Raw genomic sequence first — 18,012 nt, 5'->3', positions numbered from 1 at the left:
ATGGAATTTGATAGACCCCACCCCAGCAACAGTAGACCCCCTCAAGCAAGAATAGACCCTCCTGCAGCAATAGACCCCCCTCCCCCACAACAATAGTCCTTCTCCAGCAACAATTGACCCCCCACAACAAAATACCATCCTAGCAACAATATACCCCCAGTAGCAACCACAGATCTTCCGGTAGCTAGCATCAATAGACCCTCCAACAGCAAGCAACAATAAACCTCTCCCAGCATCAATTTACCCCCTAGAAACATAAGACCCCCCCACAAGCAACAATAGACATGCCTGGCAACAATAGACACCAACAAAAAATAGATCTCCACCAACAAAAATAGATCCCCCAGCAGCCAGCATCAATAGACCTTCAGGCACACCCCAGCACTCCATGCCATAAAATACATACAGTGCTAGAGGTGCCGGAACTGCGTTCCCCCGCGTTCCCGCTGAAAAAAAGCCCTGTATATATATATATATTAAAAATTACTCAAATACCAGCCCTCAAATGGGCTTTTTGGGGACAATATATATATATATATATATATATATATATATATATATATATATATATATATAAAAAATTACTCAAATACCAGCCCTCAAAAGGGCTTTTTGGGGACAATAGATATATATATATATATAAATTACTCAAATACCAGCCCTAAAAAGGGCTTTTTGGGGTGCTGTCAGGATGCTGTCCTTACACAGCAGGAGTGGACCGAGAACACTGACTAACAACTGTCCCTATTAACAGCAGCAGCAGCAGCAGCAACACTCTCCCTGCTCTCACTACACACACTGCTTCAGAATGATCTAAGATGGATTCTGCCCTTGCTTTTTTATAGGAGGTGGGAGGGTCTGGGAGGGAGGGTATGCTGATTGGCTGGAATGTGTCTGCTGACTGTGAGGTACAGGGTCAAAGTTTGCCTCAATGATGAAATATAGGGGGCGGACCGAACATCGCATATGTTCGCCCACAGAGGCGGACGCGAACAAGCGATGTTCGCTGGGAACTGTCCGCCGGCGAACAGTTCGGGACATCTCTAATTACCACAGGTGTGTTAACCATTATTGTGTTGGAATTGTGTGGCAACAGACTTAAAAAAACTCCCTGTACCTTTTTTTTTTGATCCAATGGACCACAACATAGGACACGTTCCTTGTGGTGTGCTGCAGTTCAGATGCATGTGCACCTAGTGTAGATGTGGGTTGGGTTGTACTACCACAATGTACAGGCCTGAATGGGACCTAAATCATTTTCCAGGTTTGCAGGCAACCAATTCACAACCCAGAAACTAAACGTATGTGTACCTCTCTTTACAGAATGCAATCGTTACAGAATCTCTTACTGTACATAACACTCTACTTGCCCCATTTACATAGTTACATAGTTAGGTTGAAAAAACACACAAGTTCATCTAATTCAACCAATATAAAAAATAGAAAAAAAATCATACAATCTCATATACATAATCCTATGCCCACAGTTAAAAAAAAAAAAAAAAAAAAAACAGCAAAGAGCTAATTTGCTACGGCAGGGGAAAAATTCCTTTCTGATCCCCTGAGAGGCAATCAGATATTTTCTGGATTCCCTGGATCCACTTTACCTATAAATGTTAGTACCCAGTTATATTATGTACATTTAGTAAAGAATCCAGGCCTTTTTTAATGCAATCTCCTGAGCTGGCCAGAACCACCTCTGGAAGGAGTCTGTTACAAATTTTCACAGCTCTTACAGCCACGCCCCCTGATGATCACAAGTGTGACGAAACATGTTGGGAGGAGCCTAACCACATGATGCTGGCATGCTGTTGGAGGTCGGCCATGTTTTTTGGATGAGAAACAGACACATGCTGTTTTTACTATATGCCTATTATCTTTGGATGAAATGTGAGTACCCTGTGTGCAGAGTTCTACTATAGGTTTGAATAAAGCCGTTTTAAGGATGTCTGTGCAATGATATTGTCATTTTATTTATTTTACTGCGAGGAACAACTCTATATGTTGGGTCCAATTCTCTGGACATACACTTTTATATGATTGATACCTATGCTACCTGGTTGGATTCGCCTGTTGGTCTGTAACAGATGCCTGCTTCATGTGGTTCATCCAGATTGAATGCTGTTTCCCTTAGACCATCTGGTAAGAGGCTGCATGTTTATACCTTCCTGGTGGTGGATATACCGACAGCACGAGTTTGTTTTTAATTTGCACTGGGGGATCGTTTTGGAACTTTGTATCTCCTCTGAGCGTGGCCAGGGCCAGATTAACGTAGGGGCTATTGGAGCTGCAGCTCCAGGCCCCTACCTTTTATATAGGCCCCGGGTTGGCCATATTCACTGTTACCGCTCTTCTGTCACTTGTAAACACAGAAGTCTGGCTTCTATGCTCGCTTCCCCAGGCAGCTCCCTCAGAACCTCCCCACACAGCACGAAGGCCGGACAAGGAGGGACAGTTGCCGATGCATGGATGTGTTTATGGGCTTCAGAGACAGCATCCCATGTTGAATTAGGCATGCATGGCTGCACCCTTCCTCCTCTGGGTGCATGCCAAGGCACGGCCCTTAAGGCCCTTCAAAATCCTCAGCACCAAGCCCATGATGCTCTTAATCCGGCCCTGAGCGTGGCTAATTTATTTTGAATCTCTGATTATCCTTCACCAAGAGGACATTGTGTCTGCTGCTCATTTGCCCTTCATGGACTTTTCCTTTTCTCCTTTGTAAGATTTCTAATATATTCATGTCCTAGCTCAATTTATTTCTGTTTTAAGTATACATGATTACTTGTATCATACATAGGTCTGTTATTGATTGAGTATGGGAATTCCTGGAAAGAACAAAGAAGGTTTGCCCTGACAACACTGAGAAACTTTGGAATGGGGAAGAAGTCACTGGAGGAGAGAGTGGCTGAGGAAGCAATGTATTTGTGTACTGAATTCAGATCTCACAGAGGTAGGAAAAATATAAACTTACTCTGAACTCTTTACTCATAAGAATAAATATCATGTTTAATGTGCTTTGTGCATCTGTCCATTCTCTCTCTCTCTCTCACTCTCTCTCACTCTATCTCACTCTTTAGCAAAAGACACACTGTCACATCCCTAGGTTTGTGGCCCATGCAGAATGAATAAAATTGTTGGCTAAACCCAACGTGCTTTTTTCTTTACTATGATTGCTTTATACTGGCTTTTTAAAACAATGTTTTAACCACTTGCCTACTGTGCACTTAAACACCCTTCCCATCCAGGCCAATTTTCAGCTTTCAGTGCTCGCACACTTTGAATGACAATTGCGCGGTCATGCTACACTGTACCCATATGAAATTTTTATAATTTTTTTCACACAAATAGAGCTTTCTTTTGGTGGTATTTAATCACCTCTGGGTTTTTTATTTTTTACAAAAAAAAAAGAAAAAAGACAGAAAATTTTGAAAAAAAAAAAAGTTTTTCTTATTTTCTGCGAGTAAATTTTGAAAATAAATTTTTCTCCCTCACTGATGTGCGCTGATGAGGCGGCACTGATGGGCACTGATAGGCTGCACTGATGGGCACTGATGAGGTGGCACTTATGGGCACTGATGAGGTGGCACTTATGGGCACTGATGAGGGGGCACTTATGGGCACTGATGAGGTGGCACTAATATGCCGCACTGATGAGCACTGATAGGCGGCATTGATAGGCGGCACTGATAGGCGGCACTGATAGGCAGCACTGATGAGCACTGATAGGCGGCACTGCTGGGCACTGAGAGGTGGCACTGCTGGGCACTGAGAGGCGGCACTGACGGGCAGCACTGATGGGGAATGATAGGCGGCACTGATGGGCACTGGCGGATGGCACTGATGGACACTGACGGGTGGCACTGATGAGCACTGATGGGCGGCACTGATGAGCACTGATGGGCAGCACCATCAGTGCCCACACTCAGTGCCCATAGTGCTGCCAGTCAGTGCTCATCAGTGCCTAGATGAGCAGGCACTGATGGGCACTGACTGGCAGCACTATGGGCACTGATTGTGGGCATTGATGGGGGCACTGATGGCGGGCACTGTGGGCACTGATGGGGGGGGCAATGTGTGTTTTTTTTTACCTTTAGTAATCAGGGCACTGGTGATCAGTGCCCTGATTACATTTCTCTGTGTCCCCAGCGGCTGTCGGCTCCCCCTCCTTCCTCACACTGCAGTGTCTGTGTGAGGAAGGAGCGCCGGCGGTGAGAGATGATCTCATATGTTTACATATGAGATCATCTCTCATTGGACGGCTTGATCACGTGGTGAATGGCCGCTGTGATTGGACATTCACCACGATCTGTGATCGGCCGTGTCCAAGGGACACGGCCGACACAGATTCTCCCCGATGCGCGCTCGCGGGAGCGCGCGGGGAGAGTCTTTCTGGGAGGCCGTTTAAAAACGGCCTCCCGAAAATTCAAGTCCGCGCTGCAGCCATATATAGGCTGTAGCGCGTATGGGAAGGAGTTAAGAAATGGTTTGTGTGAATGGTCTAGTCTAGTGTAATGTACACTTTGGGAAGTTAAGCACTGAGTTTGAGGCCTAAACATTTGTTCTAAAATAAAAAGGAGGCCCTACTGAGAAGGAAAGAGACAGAGGGATTTTGTTCCAAAAGATGGAAACCCCTACAAATGAGGGGCAGTTGGAAGATATGAATTTCCCCCCCCACTTCTTGTCTGTTTGTCTTGACCTTGCCTCATGGACCTCACCTACTTCCACCTGCAAAGAACAAATACGTACAGAGTTGCAAAGTGTCCTCCCCATGTTGCTTTCCTAAAATCTGTAGTAAACAGGAAAACCTCAGTCGTGGGGGCATGGACTTGTGATAAGGGATCATATCACTGTCAAAAGAGCATCAACATTTATAACTGTATGGCTGCATGAGACACAACTTGATTGTTTTCTAAATTCCCAGGTCATCCATTTGACCCTTGCTACTTTATCAACAATGCGGTTAGCAACGTGATTTGTTCTATAGCATTTGGAGATCGTTTTGAATATGATGATGCTAAATTTCTACGACTTCTACACCTTTTTGATGAATCTTTAAAGGCTGCATCTGGATTCTTAGCACAGGTATTTGAAATATTTTGAAATAGAATTCTATTGTCATATTGTTTAAAAAAAAAAAAAAAAAACACCAGGCGATGGTGCAAAAAGTTTAAGAAAAAAAAAAAAAGACACCCTGAATAACCATAACATTTTTAAAAGTGTATTCACTTTTGCAGCCAAATTGGGATAACACTTAACTTTATATTTGTTCCATATGTACATTCACATGGTACAGCTTTAAAAAATATTTATACATGTATTGCTCCTTACCTTTTTACTTTCTTAAAACCCTATCTAGCTTTTCCATCCATGTAATGGTAAAGAAGGGTCTGGGGAGTTACGTTTGATTCAATTAATTCTGTCTGTATTATGGCAGATCTCATTATCATTTTTGTAAACTTTCTTAACAACGAGTTAAAGTGGTATTAATCCCAAAACAAACATTTATTATATTGCTGCTTACCAACTCTTAGATGTGATGGCTTCCTTAGTGTTGTATTTTTAGGCTTTCTTCTCTTTTTTTTCACCTGGTGATCTGGCCAGTAAGTCGGGTTTTTTTTGGAGCAGTTAGTGGGTTGAGAGAGACCATTTACCACTGACAGGAGAGCTTACAATCATCAGGTCTATTCATTTATGTGAAATCTTTATCTAAAAGAACATAAAATCTGTTGCTGTAATTGGCTAAAAAGTGTTAGCTGGAATAACGCCTATGTATGAAGAGATATAAAATAAAACGCAGTCAAAGCTTGCATTTTGTAAAAAATGGACATCCCCTCAACGCTTAAGTAATGGTTTGGCAGAGTAAGTGAAGTTCAGACTATGGAAGACCTTATTGCAGCTTTTTTTTCCCCCAGGGTGGAGCTCTTTCCCTTTTTTTCCCCTCTCTCTCCCCTCAGTTTTTCTAATTTCTGCTATTCTCCGTCTCCACCCACCGCCTGTATAGCAGAGGGGGTATACTATCTGTCAAAAGTACTCTGGAAAAACTTGAAGGGTTACACCAGAGGCCTACTGCTGTACATCCTATTTTTCCATGTAAAATCTGTACATGTAAACACTATTGTACGATACTAATCTATCCTGTGACAGCTTATGACTTACTTTGTATCCTTTTTGGCTGTTTGTTGTAATGATGAGCCTTTCTGAATAAATAGAAAATTAAAAAATTAAAAAAAAAAAAAAAAAAAAACAGGCTGAATTGAACAAGCTTATTCAAATCCAGTTGTAGGATGTAGATATATCAGCTTAGAGATAAACAGCCAAGGCTGATTAGTCTTTTCCTCTCAGGATGAAAAGATCACACCTGAGAGAAAGGGTTGGGTTCTGAAAACTCGGTACCAAACAGGAGCCAAGGTCTCTTTGTTTAACCAATGGGGAATCACTGCCATGATTGCCATTGTCATTAGCAATAGACCTAAAAACCGTATATGGATAGGACTGGAGGAAAACCTTACAGCTTGTGAAACCTTTCTTGATCTGTCACAGCATCCACTCCCAGGGCTTGCTGGCCTAGGCTCCTTGGGGAAAGACTTTCCAGCTTGCAATAGTAAGGAGCTGCAAGCAGATCTTACTCTAGAATCTTGCCCAGAGATTAAATCTAATTGAAGGATCTTGGATGTAGGAACCGCTTGTTGCCCAATTGGGCCTCAAAATAAGTTCTGAACATAGACTTGCTGAAATGTTAGAGAGATTTCTCTCTACCCAAGTCACAATCATTTTTAACTCACTCAGTAGACTGACCCTGTAGGTTCTGACATGCCCCTTGATGTAGTATGCCACTGTCATGCTGTTTAGCCTCATTGAGGCTAAAAAGTCTACTGTAAGGTGATGAAAGGCACAGGGAATATACAAGGGCTGGCCAGAAATCTGGAATTTTCGATACAACTTCCTAAACTGGGGGATTCCACTGGACATATTTATGCAGCACAGATGATTTACTTGTGTTAGCACCCAATTCGTCTGCATGTTTTTGAGATATGAATAGCTTGGTGCATGTCCAATGTTGGAGAAAAATACGTTCTGGACAGGGAGCCTCCTCCATTGAGCTCACTTTTAATATAGGGTTGGGAGAGAACATGGCCCTGATCATCATAAGTCATTGAAATGCTATTAAGTGAACAGAGGACTGCCAGAATAACCCAATGCCCTACCACTAGTATGCTCTAGCGGCAAAAAAAAAAAAAATGTATTCTGATATGATAAATTAGGCTCTCAGATACACAGGGACTTGTGTAGGGGTCGGATGATCCTTTTTGGAAAACACTAGCCAGCCAACCTCTATCTTGAGAAGGAGCAGACTGAGAATCAAACTAGCTGGCATGTAATCTGCATAATGTCTTAACCCATCTAGAAACAGAGGTACATCAAAAAGAGACAGCTGTGGGGAGTTGGACATGGGCATCCTTCTTAACAATAGCACTGGTTTTAAAATCTCATCTGCTGGGATTGGTATTGACGTCCCCTGAGGTGTTAAGATCTGAGGTTGGTTAGCAGAACTTGTCTATTGTTGCTGGAGCAAGAGGTTCTTCCTGGCACAATCAGAGGCTTGAAGGTGACTGATTGTACAAACATGACCTGAAGTGCTTGTCCTGAAGATCCAAGTGTCCAAGACCAAAGCTGTACCCTCCTGTCAGAAGAGGAGCAACTAGGTATCCAAAAGATATGTATGTGTGGCACAATCTCAAAATAACCAGGAAGCATCCCGTTTCCCTGAAAGCAGAACTCTTTGCTGACTTCTTGGATGAGGACGCTACAGAATAAAGAGGCCAGATGGTGTGCATCAGCATCTGTACAAATTAATAAAAATAAACAGTGGTGCGCTTCTCTCAAAATAGCACAAAAATAAATAAGTGCAAAAAACATCTATATATATCACAAACAATATGATTAGATTGATCAAATCATCCACTCCTTGGTGCAAATCCCTATAGATGAAAAATGGACAACATAAATGCAGTGTAATTAAGAAAGTTCAACAATGTACCATATGAAATGTATTAACTACCAAACAATTAATAATCCTTGTTCCTAAATGCTAGTAAGAATGGTAATTCACTATAATATAAAGGGCAATTATAAACTGTCCATCAATCCACCATTGTGGAGTGTTGCAATCAGCAAAAAAAGCAATCCTTATTCCCAGGTGCTTGTGTTAGTGACTATTCTTCTTGAAAGGCCAACCACCATCTATTCACCTCTGTGTGCACTATGCGCTTACCTTCATGTTATGACCTAAAAGGTCAATAATCATGGTTTGGTTATTCAAATAGGGTTATTTTGATCTATATCCCCTCTGGTCCGCCTCTGCATATGGGTCCCCTATTCCAGGGAAATGGCTCCTTTCTCCAAGAGTTGTTAAAAATAAAAATAAAAAAACCTCTAATCGTGCAGTTTATCAAAACCTTCTATCTTTATTAAGGTTCATTCTTATATACACTCACATTTTGAACATCTTGTAAAAATAACATCAATCTGATAAACTCTGCAGTGAATACAGCTCCCTATTCTCTCACCATTTTCCGGGTCTAGGAGAAACCAGAAGTGACGTCACAGGCTCCTTCCATGAGCATCTAGGCGTCGTAGGCGTACTTGACACTCTTGTGTCTCTGTGCTGCAGAGTTTGGCCAGGTTGGTTGGGCAGAAACAGACAGGAGCGCTGTGGCTAGGGAAGCTAAACGGTGTGCAACGCTGTAGAGCGGTGGCTTCTCGGTTTCCTATGCTTGCTCGGTAATCTCCGCTGGGATAAGGTGATGATGTCTTTCCATCAGGGGAGCATAATTGCGTGTTTCGGGGCTCCACCCCGTTGTCAAACCATAGGGAAAAACTCTCCCATTCTCCAGCGCTTCCTTCTCACTAACCAGTAGCTTTCTGCCGATCTCTGCTCAACACCAGCCGCTTGCCTGCTGATCTCTGCTAGAGATTAATACTTCCACAAATGACAAGCTGATATTTCCTCTGTCAAATGTGATTGCTATATTTATTCCTCACTAACAAATAGCTGTTTAGAATACTCCACACTCAGATGCTTTTTTATGTGTCTACTCGGAGGCAGGAGACCAGACTACAGGCAATCTTAGCTCTTTTCTATCAATTGAAGCTTGCCCTTGAAGAGAGCAGTTTCAGTCTCCACAATGCAGACAAAATCTCTCACTTGCCAGAAATATTCTGTGGGGTAGAACTACTATTTTACATTTAATTTGAGAAGAGACAAGGGTTTAGGCAGGTTCACAGACAGCAATTGCCAACAGAAATACCTTCTAAGGTAAAGATCAACATATAAAGTTAAAAGTTACCCCCAGAGGACACCTCACTCCCCAAGGACACATCCAATCACCAAGATTGAGTATACCATTGATGGATACAGCATCCTCCAATGGCAACTCCATGCATCTAGCTAATTTCATGAAGGCCACGTCTACAAAATAGGTGACTCCTTATCCTTTTGCCCCACTGCATGTCATCAGGGGTACGGTGGAATGCATTGGGCAAAACTAGATTTGTGACGTAATGGCGCCACAGTAGTCAGTCTCCATAGAGGACACTGATGTGAGTGAGAAGCGTCTTTTTCTGTTTTTCTATTTTATATGCTGGTGATATCTGTTTATTTTAAATAGATGTTTCCATGTGATGTCTTTTATTTGAAGAGTTTAAAGGATAAATTCACCTTTTGTAGAAGGTTGCATGTTACACCCATATTCAGGATGCAACGTGTTACAAATGCCCAGCCCCCCCCCAGTCCCCATTTTGACAATGAGCGGGGATCTTCTCCTATGCTTGCTGTTACAATCTGAAAAAAATTAGGTCGTGTGGGGCTCCACCCGCTTGGCTATGTCATCCATTCACAGTGTTCTGTGAATGGGAAGAGCTACAAGTCCCAACAGCCTTTGCTGCTGTTGTCTTGTAGTTCTCGATGAACTACCACAGCGAAGTTGATCGCTAGGTAGTTAATTGAGCTACCTGTCAGAGTTTAACTGCCTGCCCTGACAGTCTGCAGGGCCATGGGTGCAATGCTTCATAGGTCCCTAACAAAATAAATAAATAAATAAATGCATATTTTCTAAAAAATGTGCATTTATTATTTATTTAGTATAAGTGAACTTATCCTTTAATAAATACTACACTATGAGACTATTTCTTTGTATGGGCTGACTGTTTTCTATGAGGAAACATGTATGCTGCTGTTGCCCCTAATAGAGGAGAAGAGGAACTGAGGACCTTGTGTATGATCTTACCTGCATTACTTCAATGTATGTTTGCTGCTTATAGTTGGCAGCATTGATCTGCGGTGAGTGTGCATTTCTGCTGTATGGTGAAAAGAAACTGCCACAAATTTGGGTGGAGTGAAAAAATTTAAATGCTGTTTGGTTGCTTATAGTCTGGCAGCATCTATTTGTGGGGAGTGCAAATTTGTATTATTTGGTGAAGAGAGACTGTCTCAGCTTCTGGTGGAGACATATTTTATGGTGGATGCACAATTTAGGGCTGTTTTTTTTTTTTTAATGTTAATGTATGTGGACTCTATTGGTGTAACACTATTTCTTTATCATTTGTTTCACATTTTATATTTCGTTTTTAGTGCTGCAATCATGTTTCAATTTTTAAGACATGGATATATATAAACCTATATTGTGAGCTACTTAAATTTCGGCCCTGACATTCATAGTGTGTTTTTAAATAACCTTGCAAGCCTGATGCTTCATTTCGCAAATACTACACAAGACAACACAGCATAAGGTCCAATTGTCTACAGTTCATGGCTTACAAATGAAAACACAAGCTAACAAGGTTTTTTTTTTTTTCTTTATATATATCTGTTTATTTAGATTCTAAATGAAGTTCCTTGGTTAATGACTATTCCAGGGTTAGTTAATCGTGTTTTGCAAGCCCAATATCATTTGAATGCTTTCCTAAGAGACATCATTACAGAACACAAGAAAAGTTTTAATCCTGATAATATCCGTGATTATATTGATGCCTATCTACTAGAAATTGAAAAGGTAAGGAATCTAAAAATGTTTAATAACGCAGCAATGTAATTTGTAGTACATTTATTTGTGCACACTGTATTTCATCATGCTGTAAATAAACATCTGAATAATCTGAAGGCAGAGTTAGGAACCTGTGCTTGAATTGATAACAGAAAATTGCCTAAACCCACTTTATCTCTTTAAATAATGTCACATTATCTTGGATACCCTTCTATCCAAAGTTATGTCTTTATAACCTTCCAGTAAAAGAATGAAGAAGAAAAGGGAAAAGATGACAGAGATTATTCTCCTAAATTTTCATTTAGAACTAGTTAAGTGGAAATAACATTCAAAACTCTGTTACGGACTCACTCACAGCTCTATTATACTATATTTCTGCAGGATCTTGCAGAGAATAGGTTATGAAATATAGTATTATGCTTTTGCACCATAAAATACAGCACAACACTTACAGTGCTGTGAAAAAGTATTTGCCCCCCTTCCTGATTTTATTGCACATTTGTCACACTTAAATGATTCAGGTCAATAAAATTATAATATTACACAAAAATACACGAGAAAATACAAAAATGCAGTTTTTCAATGATGATTTCATTTAAGGAAAAAAAACTGTCCAAACCTGCCTGAACCTCTGTGAAAAATGTATTGCCCCCCTTGCTAAAACACGAATGAACTGTGATTAACCACATTTTTTGGAAAGCTGAGGTAAATTTTACTTGCCAGATCCAGGCCTGATTACTGCCATACTTGTTAAAATCAAGAAATCACCTAAATAGAAGCTGTCTGAAGATCTCAAAAAGTAACACATCATGCCATAATCTGAAGAATAGATGAGAAACAAAGTAATTGACATTTATCAGTCTAGAAAGGGAATTTATCAGTCTACAAAGCCATTTCTAAGGCTTTGGGACTCCAGCGAACCATGGTGAGAGCCATTATCCACAAATGGAGAAAATTTGGAACAGTGGTGAACCTTCCCTAGACTTGCCGGGCTTCCAAAATTATTCCAAGAGCACAACAACAAACTCATCCAGAAGGTCATAAAAGAACCCAGAACTAAATCTAAACTACTGCAGGCCTCACTTGCCTCAGTTAAAGGAGTTGTAAGGTCAGAAGGTGCATTCTATGCATTAAGATAAAAAGCCTACTGTGTGCAGCAGCCTCCGCTTAGCCCCCCTTATACTTACCTGAGGCCCCTCTCTGTCAAACCATGGCCACGATTCCCTCGGTTGTCCGGGACTCTACCTCCTGATTGGCTGAGACAAAGCCCTGGCGCCATTGGCTCCCGCGGCTGTTAATCAAAGTCAGTTAGCCAATCAGGAGAGAGAGTGGGTGGGGCCAAACAGCAGCTCCAAGTCTGAATGGACACACAGAGCTGCAGTTTGGTTTGGGTTCCCCCATAGCAAACTGCTTGCTGTGGGGGCACTCGATAGGAGGGAGGAGCCAGGAGCAAGAAAAAGGGACCAGAGAAAAAGAGAATCTGGGCTGCTCTGTGCAAAACCAACTGCACAGAGCAGGTAAGTATAATATGTTTGTTATTTGAAAAAAAAAAACAAAAAAAAAAAAGACCAAGACTTTACAATTAGTTTAAGATTGGTGTTCATGATTCTACAATAAAAAAGAGACTGGCTAAAAATGGCAGCCATGGGAGAGTTCCAAGGTGAAAGCCACTGCTGACCAAAAAGAACACAAATCTAATATTTGCCAAAAAACGTCTTGACTATTCCCAAGATTTTGGGCAAATGTTCTATGGACTGATGAGACAAAAGTTGCATTGTTTGGAAGGTGTGCATCCCATTACATCTGGCGTAAAACTAACACAGCATTTCATTAAAAAAACGTCATACCAACAGACAAACATGGTGGTGGTAGTGTGATGGTCTGGGGCTGCTTTGCAGCTTCAGGTCCTGGACGACTTGCTATAATTGATGGAACCATTAATTCTGTGCTCTACCAGAAAATCCGGAAGGAGAATGTCTGGCCATCAGTTCATGACCTCAAGCGCACTTGGGTTAAGCAGCAGGATAATGATCCGAAATACACCAGCAAGGCCACCTCTGAATGGCTGAAAAAAAAGTTCATCAAGGTTTTGGAGTGGCCCAGTCAAAGTCCAGAGTTAAATAAAATCCCCAGTTATCGCAAATGCCTAATTACAGTTGTTGCTGCCAAGGGTGGCACAACCAATTATTAGGAGTAGGGGGCAATTACTTTTTCACATGGGGCCAAGCAGATTTGGACAGCCTTTTTCCCTTTATAAATTAAATCATCATTTAAAAACTGCATTTTGTATTCTGGTTATTTTTGTGTAATATTAAAATGTGTTTAATGATTTGAATCATATATGCAAAAAAAGAAAAAATGAGGATAGGGCAAATACTATTTCACAGTACTGTAGGTGTGATCATTATATATTATAAAGTCTTTTCTTTTTTATTTTTTTATTTCTTAAAATAAACAAACTCTTTTAATTAGATATACATATAAAAGTGGGTCCCTATGCCTGATTCTTCCTAGCATATCAAACAGGGTACACAGCCTATCCCGAGTACTAGTTTTTCTTTCTTTCTTTCTTTTTTTTTTTTTTTTTTTTTAAGCAATACAAACTTCTAATAAAGTCTAATAATAAATCTGTCCTATGATTTTTACATTGTTATACTTATTACTGGAAGATACAGTATAGTGTATGTTTTGTGAATTTAAAGGAAACCTGGTATGCAAGAAACATAAAAACCATTGTCCTTCTTCTGAAAATGCTAATTGTCTGGTTATAATGCTGACCCCCTTGATTCAATCGTTTGGGTCACTGACACGCAGCAGGTATCCAGCCTAAACTTGTGACTTCCCTCATCTGGACACAGGTGCCAGTGAGCCAGAAATCACTGAAACCAGTCAACATAACCCGATAACTAGCATTTTCAGTAGCAGCCACCATGTATTCCTCATGACAGGTTTACTTAAACAAATATACTTCCATGATTCTTCTTTCAAACACACTATCCTTTTTATAGGCAAAAGGTGAAAAGAACACTAGTTTCAATGAGACCAATCTTTTCTTAACAACAAATGATTTATTTGGAGCTGGCACAGAAACCACAAGTACGACACTGAGATGGGCTCTCATTTACATGTTACTATACCAGGACATCCAGTGTAAGTGACCATACTTTTGTACTATTTACAACCTGGAGCAAGCATATACAAGGGATCATATACTGTATCATTTAGTGCTTAAATGGAATCCGATTTTTATGAAGCATATCTATTGTCTTGAGTGTGTATAAAAAGTGAACTTTTACATTGAGTTTAAACAGCTGTCACACATACAGTCATTGCTGGGACAAGACCATCCAGCGCCTAGGGCAAAGATGCCAAACTGCGCCCCCCCCCTCCCCCCTGCCTTAGGATTAGGTCAGGGTGCCCACATCCCTGCAATAAACCATTGTGCCCTGGGCAGCTACCCCTCCTGCCCACCCCTTGTCCCAGCCGTGCATACAGTACATATACAATTCAAATTCCTTCAGGACAGAAAATCTGAGATTTGTACAAGGCATTCCATCAATTGACAAGGCCATCTTTAATGATTGAGCATGTTGATATCAATGCTTTGAGGGTTGGAGAGAGGATGAAAGTTGTACGGGAGATGCTTCCTGTGTCATTTATTTTGCCTGATCAACGTTCCCAGTGAAATATGCCAAAAGGCAGGTGTTAGTTTGCCACCATAGATATAAAGTCAATGTTCACATAGCTGATATAATTTCATCTGATTGTTTAAGAAGGCCTCATGCAACATATAGTTTGTGAATTTTGTCTGGCAGAACACATCTGAAATGTAACATGACAGTGAGGTACCATTTACGCAGGTTATAAGGCTTCCAGGTCCCACAAGGTCCTTTGTGATACAAAATACCAACTAGCATCCCACATGTGGAATATGGCTTTCACCCCTTCATGCGCTTGCAAACTCCAGCAGTTGTGGTATAGAGTAAGATAAAAATTCCCTTATGTTACCATACTATCCTTAACATTTACAAATCTGTATAAAAATACTTGTAACAAGCTTCAAATTGTTTTTCAGTTTTGTATATGATTTTGCCATTCCTACAAAGTTGACAAGCCTGCTTTTGCTCTAGCCCACCTTTCCTTGCCCTGACGAACAATACAATACTACAAACCACAACACCACCTGCTTGCTTACTTTAAAGATGGCACAGTCCTGCTCTGAGCATGACTTTGTTTTAATTAATAATCTCCAGCTACAGTTCTCCTCAACATTGGCTGAGCCTGCACAGTGAGTGCTCAAAGACTAATATAGGGCTATCTTTTGAGCATCATCAGTTTATGCTCAATTATTTTGAATTTAAGAAAAACAGCTGTATTTCGACTTGCATTGCTCAGATATTATTTAAACAGTTTGTCACCTACAAACCAATAGTTAGTTATGAAGAAATCCACTAAAAAGGACAAACTACCTTATTTTCTTGCCAAGTTTGCTAGTCATTGGACAAATGTTAAAGTGTAATATTAAATTCAGTCTTGGCTCTTACATGTTAAAAACAAAAACATTCTAAGCAACAGCCAGGCACAGCACATTTTTAGGATTCCCCACTTAATGTAGCTTCTATGCAGCTCATAAGCCACTCTACGTAAAAGTATTATAGTTTAAAAAAAAAAAAGCTGGTCAAAGTGCTGATTTTTCATTGTATGTTACATGGCAATGGCAGTATACAGATGGGTATAAATAAAAAGAGCAGCGCATTCATATGGAAATACACATTATAGCAATAATTCATGTATCCAAGTCCACTTATACAGAGACAAATCTCCAGAACAACATATAGAAAAATAAATGACTCCAGTCTGTAAAGTGCAAAGTAATAGAGACAGTCCTTCCGTGGGTATAAAGAAGCAGAAACCAGGTGCTGATAGCAAATTCATACAATAAATGGTTTAAGTGCTCTTGACATCCCACCACCAAGGCATTCTCTGCCTCTCACCTTCATATACAGAACCTACAGGGCCAGCCAGTGTTCAACCAAATATCCTGATGCTGACAATCCTGATCTCCTAAGAGTAGCTCTCCCAGGTCTCCTTCATAAACAGACCCTACAGGGCCAGCCAGCGTTCAACCAGATATCCTGATGCTGACACTCCTGATCTCCTAAGGGTAGCTTTCCCAGGTCTCCTCCACAGTAATCGTATGCAGGGGGGAAAAGAAAGATCTAGTGCTCTCTGTATATTTTGAAGGATTTTTATTAAAGATAATTATTGCACTCACATGAACAGATAAATGAAAAGCTTCAAACGAACAAACTGGGTGTACATCGGCGTGTTCCTGTTGTTTCCTTGGTGTACCAAGAGGGCCGCGGTCACGTGACTCCCCCCCGTACGCGTTACATCCTTGAGTAGGCGGGACTTCGTCAGCGGGGATAGGGAAGCAATACACGGACCTAGTTTTTATTGCCGCAACTCCGCCCTTATGTTGACAGGGGCATTACTTATTACCTACACAACGCACTCCTCCTTCGCCTCAGAAGAGACTTCCAGCTGTCAACAGCGGTAGATTAAACCGATTGCAGCAAATAGCGGCCTCAAAGAGGAGGATCACATTTTATCAGTAACAAGGAGTCCTAATAGGATTACTCCAGATGGGTCACAAAAAATTTGAAACTATTCCAAAGGAATCACCTTATATTATCCATGTAATCATAAGATGATAATTGAGAAAAGAGGAGGGAAGTGATTGGCGCTGCCAGATAGGGATAAGGTAATAGGAAATTAAGACTGTATTACTTACTATTACTAGGAGCAGTGACCAGATTGCCGGTGCATGGGAGTGATCCCCAATATCGACCCGCTACTCACCCCCGCAGGGGTACTTAAATCTGGTAAGCGCGGGACCTTAGGAGAAGGGGAGCACCCTACCTTCCGCCCACTCACTGCACTCCGGGCCATAGAGAAAAGAGCACCTTAACAATCTGCCTATGGACTATATATTTTTAGGACTTTTTGGATTTCTTCACCAATTCTGATTGCATGACACCTGGACTTATTGGATGTGCCTATATATAGTTACATTTATTTATCTTGCTGAGATTGCACTTTCTTCACTTTTTAAAATTGCACTGCTGCATCCGCATATGGGCAGTTATATTTATCTTTTTTGCTGAGCTTGCACATAAGTTCTACTGTATTTATACTATTAGAGCTATATACACCCTAAGTGTATGAGTATATATATATACTTTTTCTTTGTCTACAAGTGAGGCACTTTTTTCATTTATCTGTACCTACTATTGCATTTTATTTCCTTAATTTTGGTATTTATATGCACATGCACACTTATTGCATACACATATGACTATATGCACTTAGACAGCAGATTTGCACACACTTAGAAATATCCCTATTTATTTATTTATTTTGTTGGACCTGCACGATTATACTGCGGGTTTTCCACATACATATTGGTCAGCGGATTTGCACATATTTGGTAATATATTTATTTATTTTGCTAGAGTTGCACAGGTCTATTGCTGGTTTAGCACATAGATATTTATTTGTTAGCATATTTGCACATATTTGGAACTATATTTATTTATACCGCTAGATTTGCACAGGTTCATTGCTGGTTTTGCACACATTCTTATTTATAATAATTTTTTTGTAGTAATACGTACACAGCTACCTTTGCACCACTTCTACATTTTCTACTATATATTGGATTACTTATACCACATTTATATTCTTTGGAGTGTTTATGTTTTTACCTAATACGGATGCACATACATTTTAACTTTTAATTTTAACCTTTCAATCACCACTTATCCATATAATCCAATTACACGGTTTGGCCATTTTTAGGCAACTTTACATAAGTACAACATCTATACATTTGAAATACACCCGATACATCTAACCAGCCATAATTTATTCCCTAAGATGTGCAATTTTTAAAATCACCTGGCAACAT

General features: G+C 40.5%; 1 protein-coding gene across 1 annotated transcript in view; it reads left to right on the top strand.

Moving 5' to 3' along the window:
• The window catches only part of LOC309561247 (cytochrome P450 2D17-like), a 136,213-nt gene that overhangs the window by 80,489 nt on the left and 37,712 nt on the right, over window positions 1-18,012 (top strand). The window contains exons 3-6 of the mRNA XM_082265044.1: window positions 2,798-2,950; window positions 4,922-5,082; window positions 10,878-11,051; window positions 14,051-14,192. Coding sequence (XP_082121170.1) covers window positions 2,798-2,950; window positions 4,922-5,082; window positions 10,878-11,051; window positions 14,051-14,192 — 630 coding nt within the window. The remainder of the gene's footprint in view (window positions 1-2,797; window positions 2,951-4,921; window positions 5,083-10,877; window positions 11,052-14,050; window positions 14,193-18,012) is intronic.

This window comes from Pelophylax lessonae (genome assembly GCF_965119305.1).
Source record: "Pelophylax lessonae genome assembly, chromosome: 8".
Taxonomy (NCBI): Eukaryota; Metazoa; Chordata; class Amphibia; order Anura; family Ranidae; genus Pelophylax; species Pelophylax lessonae.
Note: the sequence above shows the minus strand (reverse complement) of the source record. Positions and strands in the feature narration are given on the sequence as shown.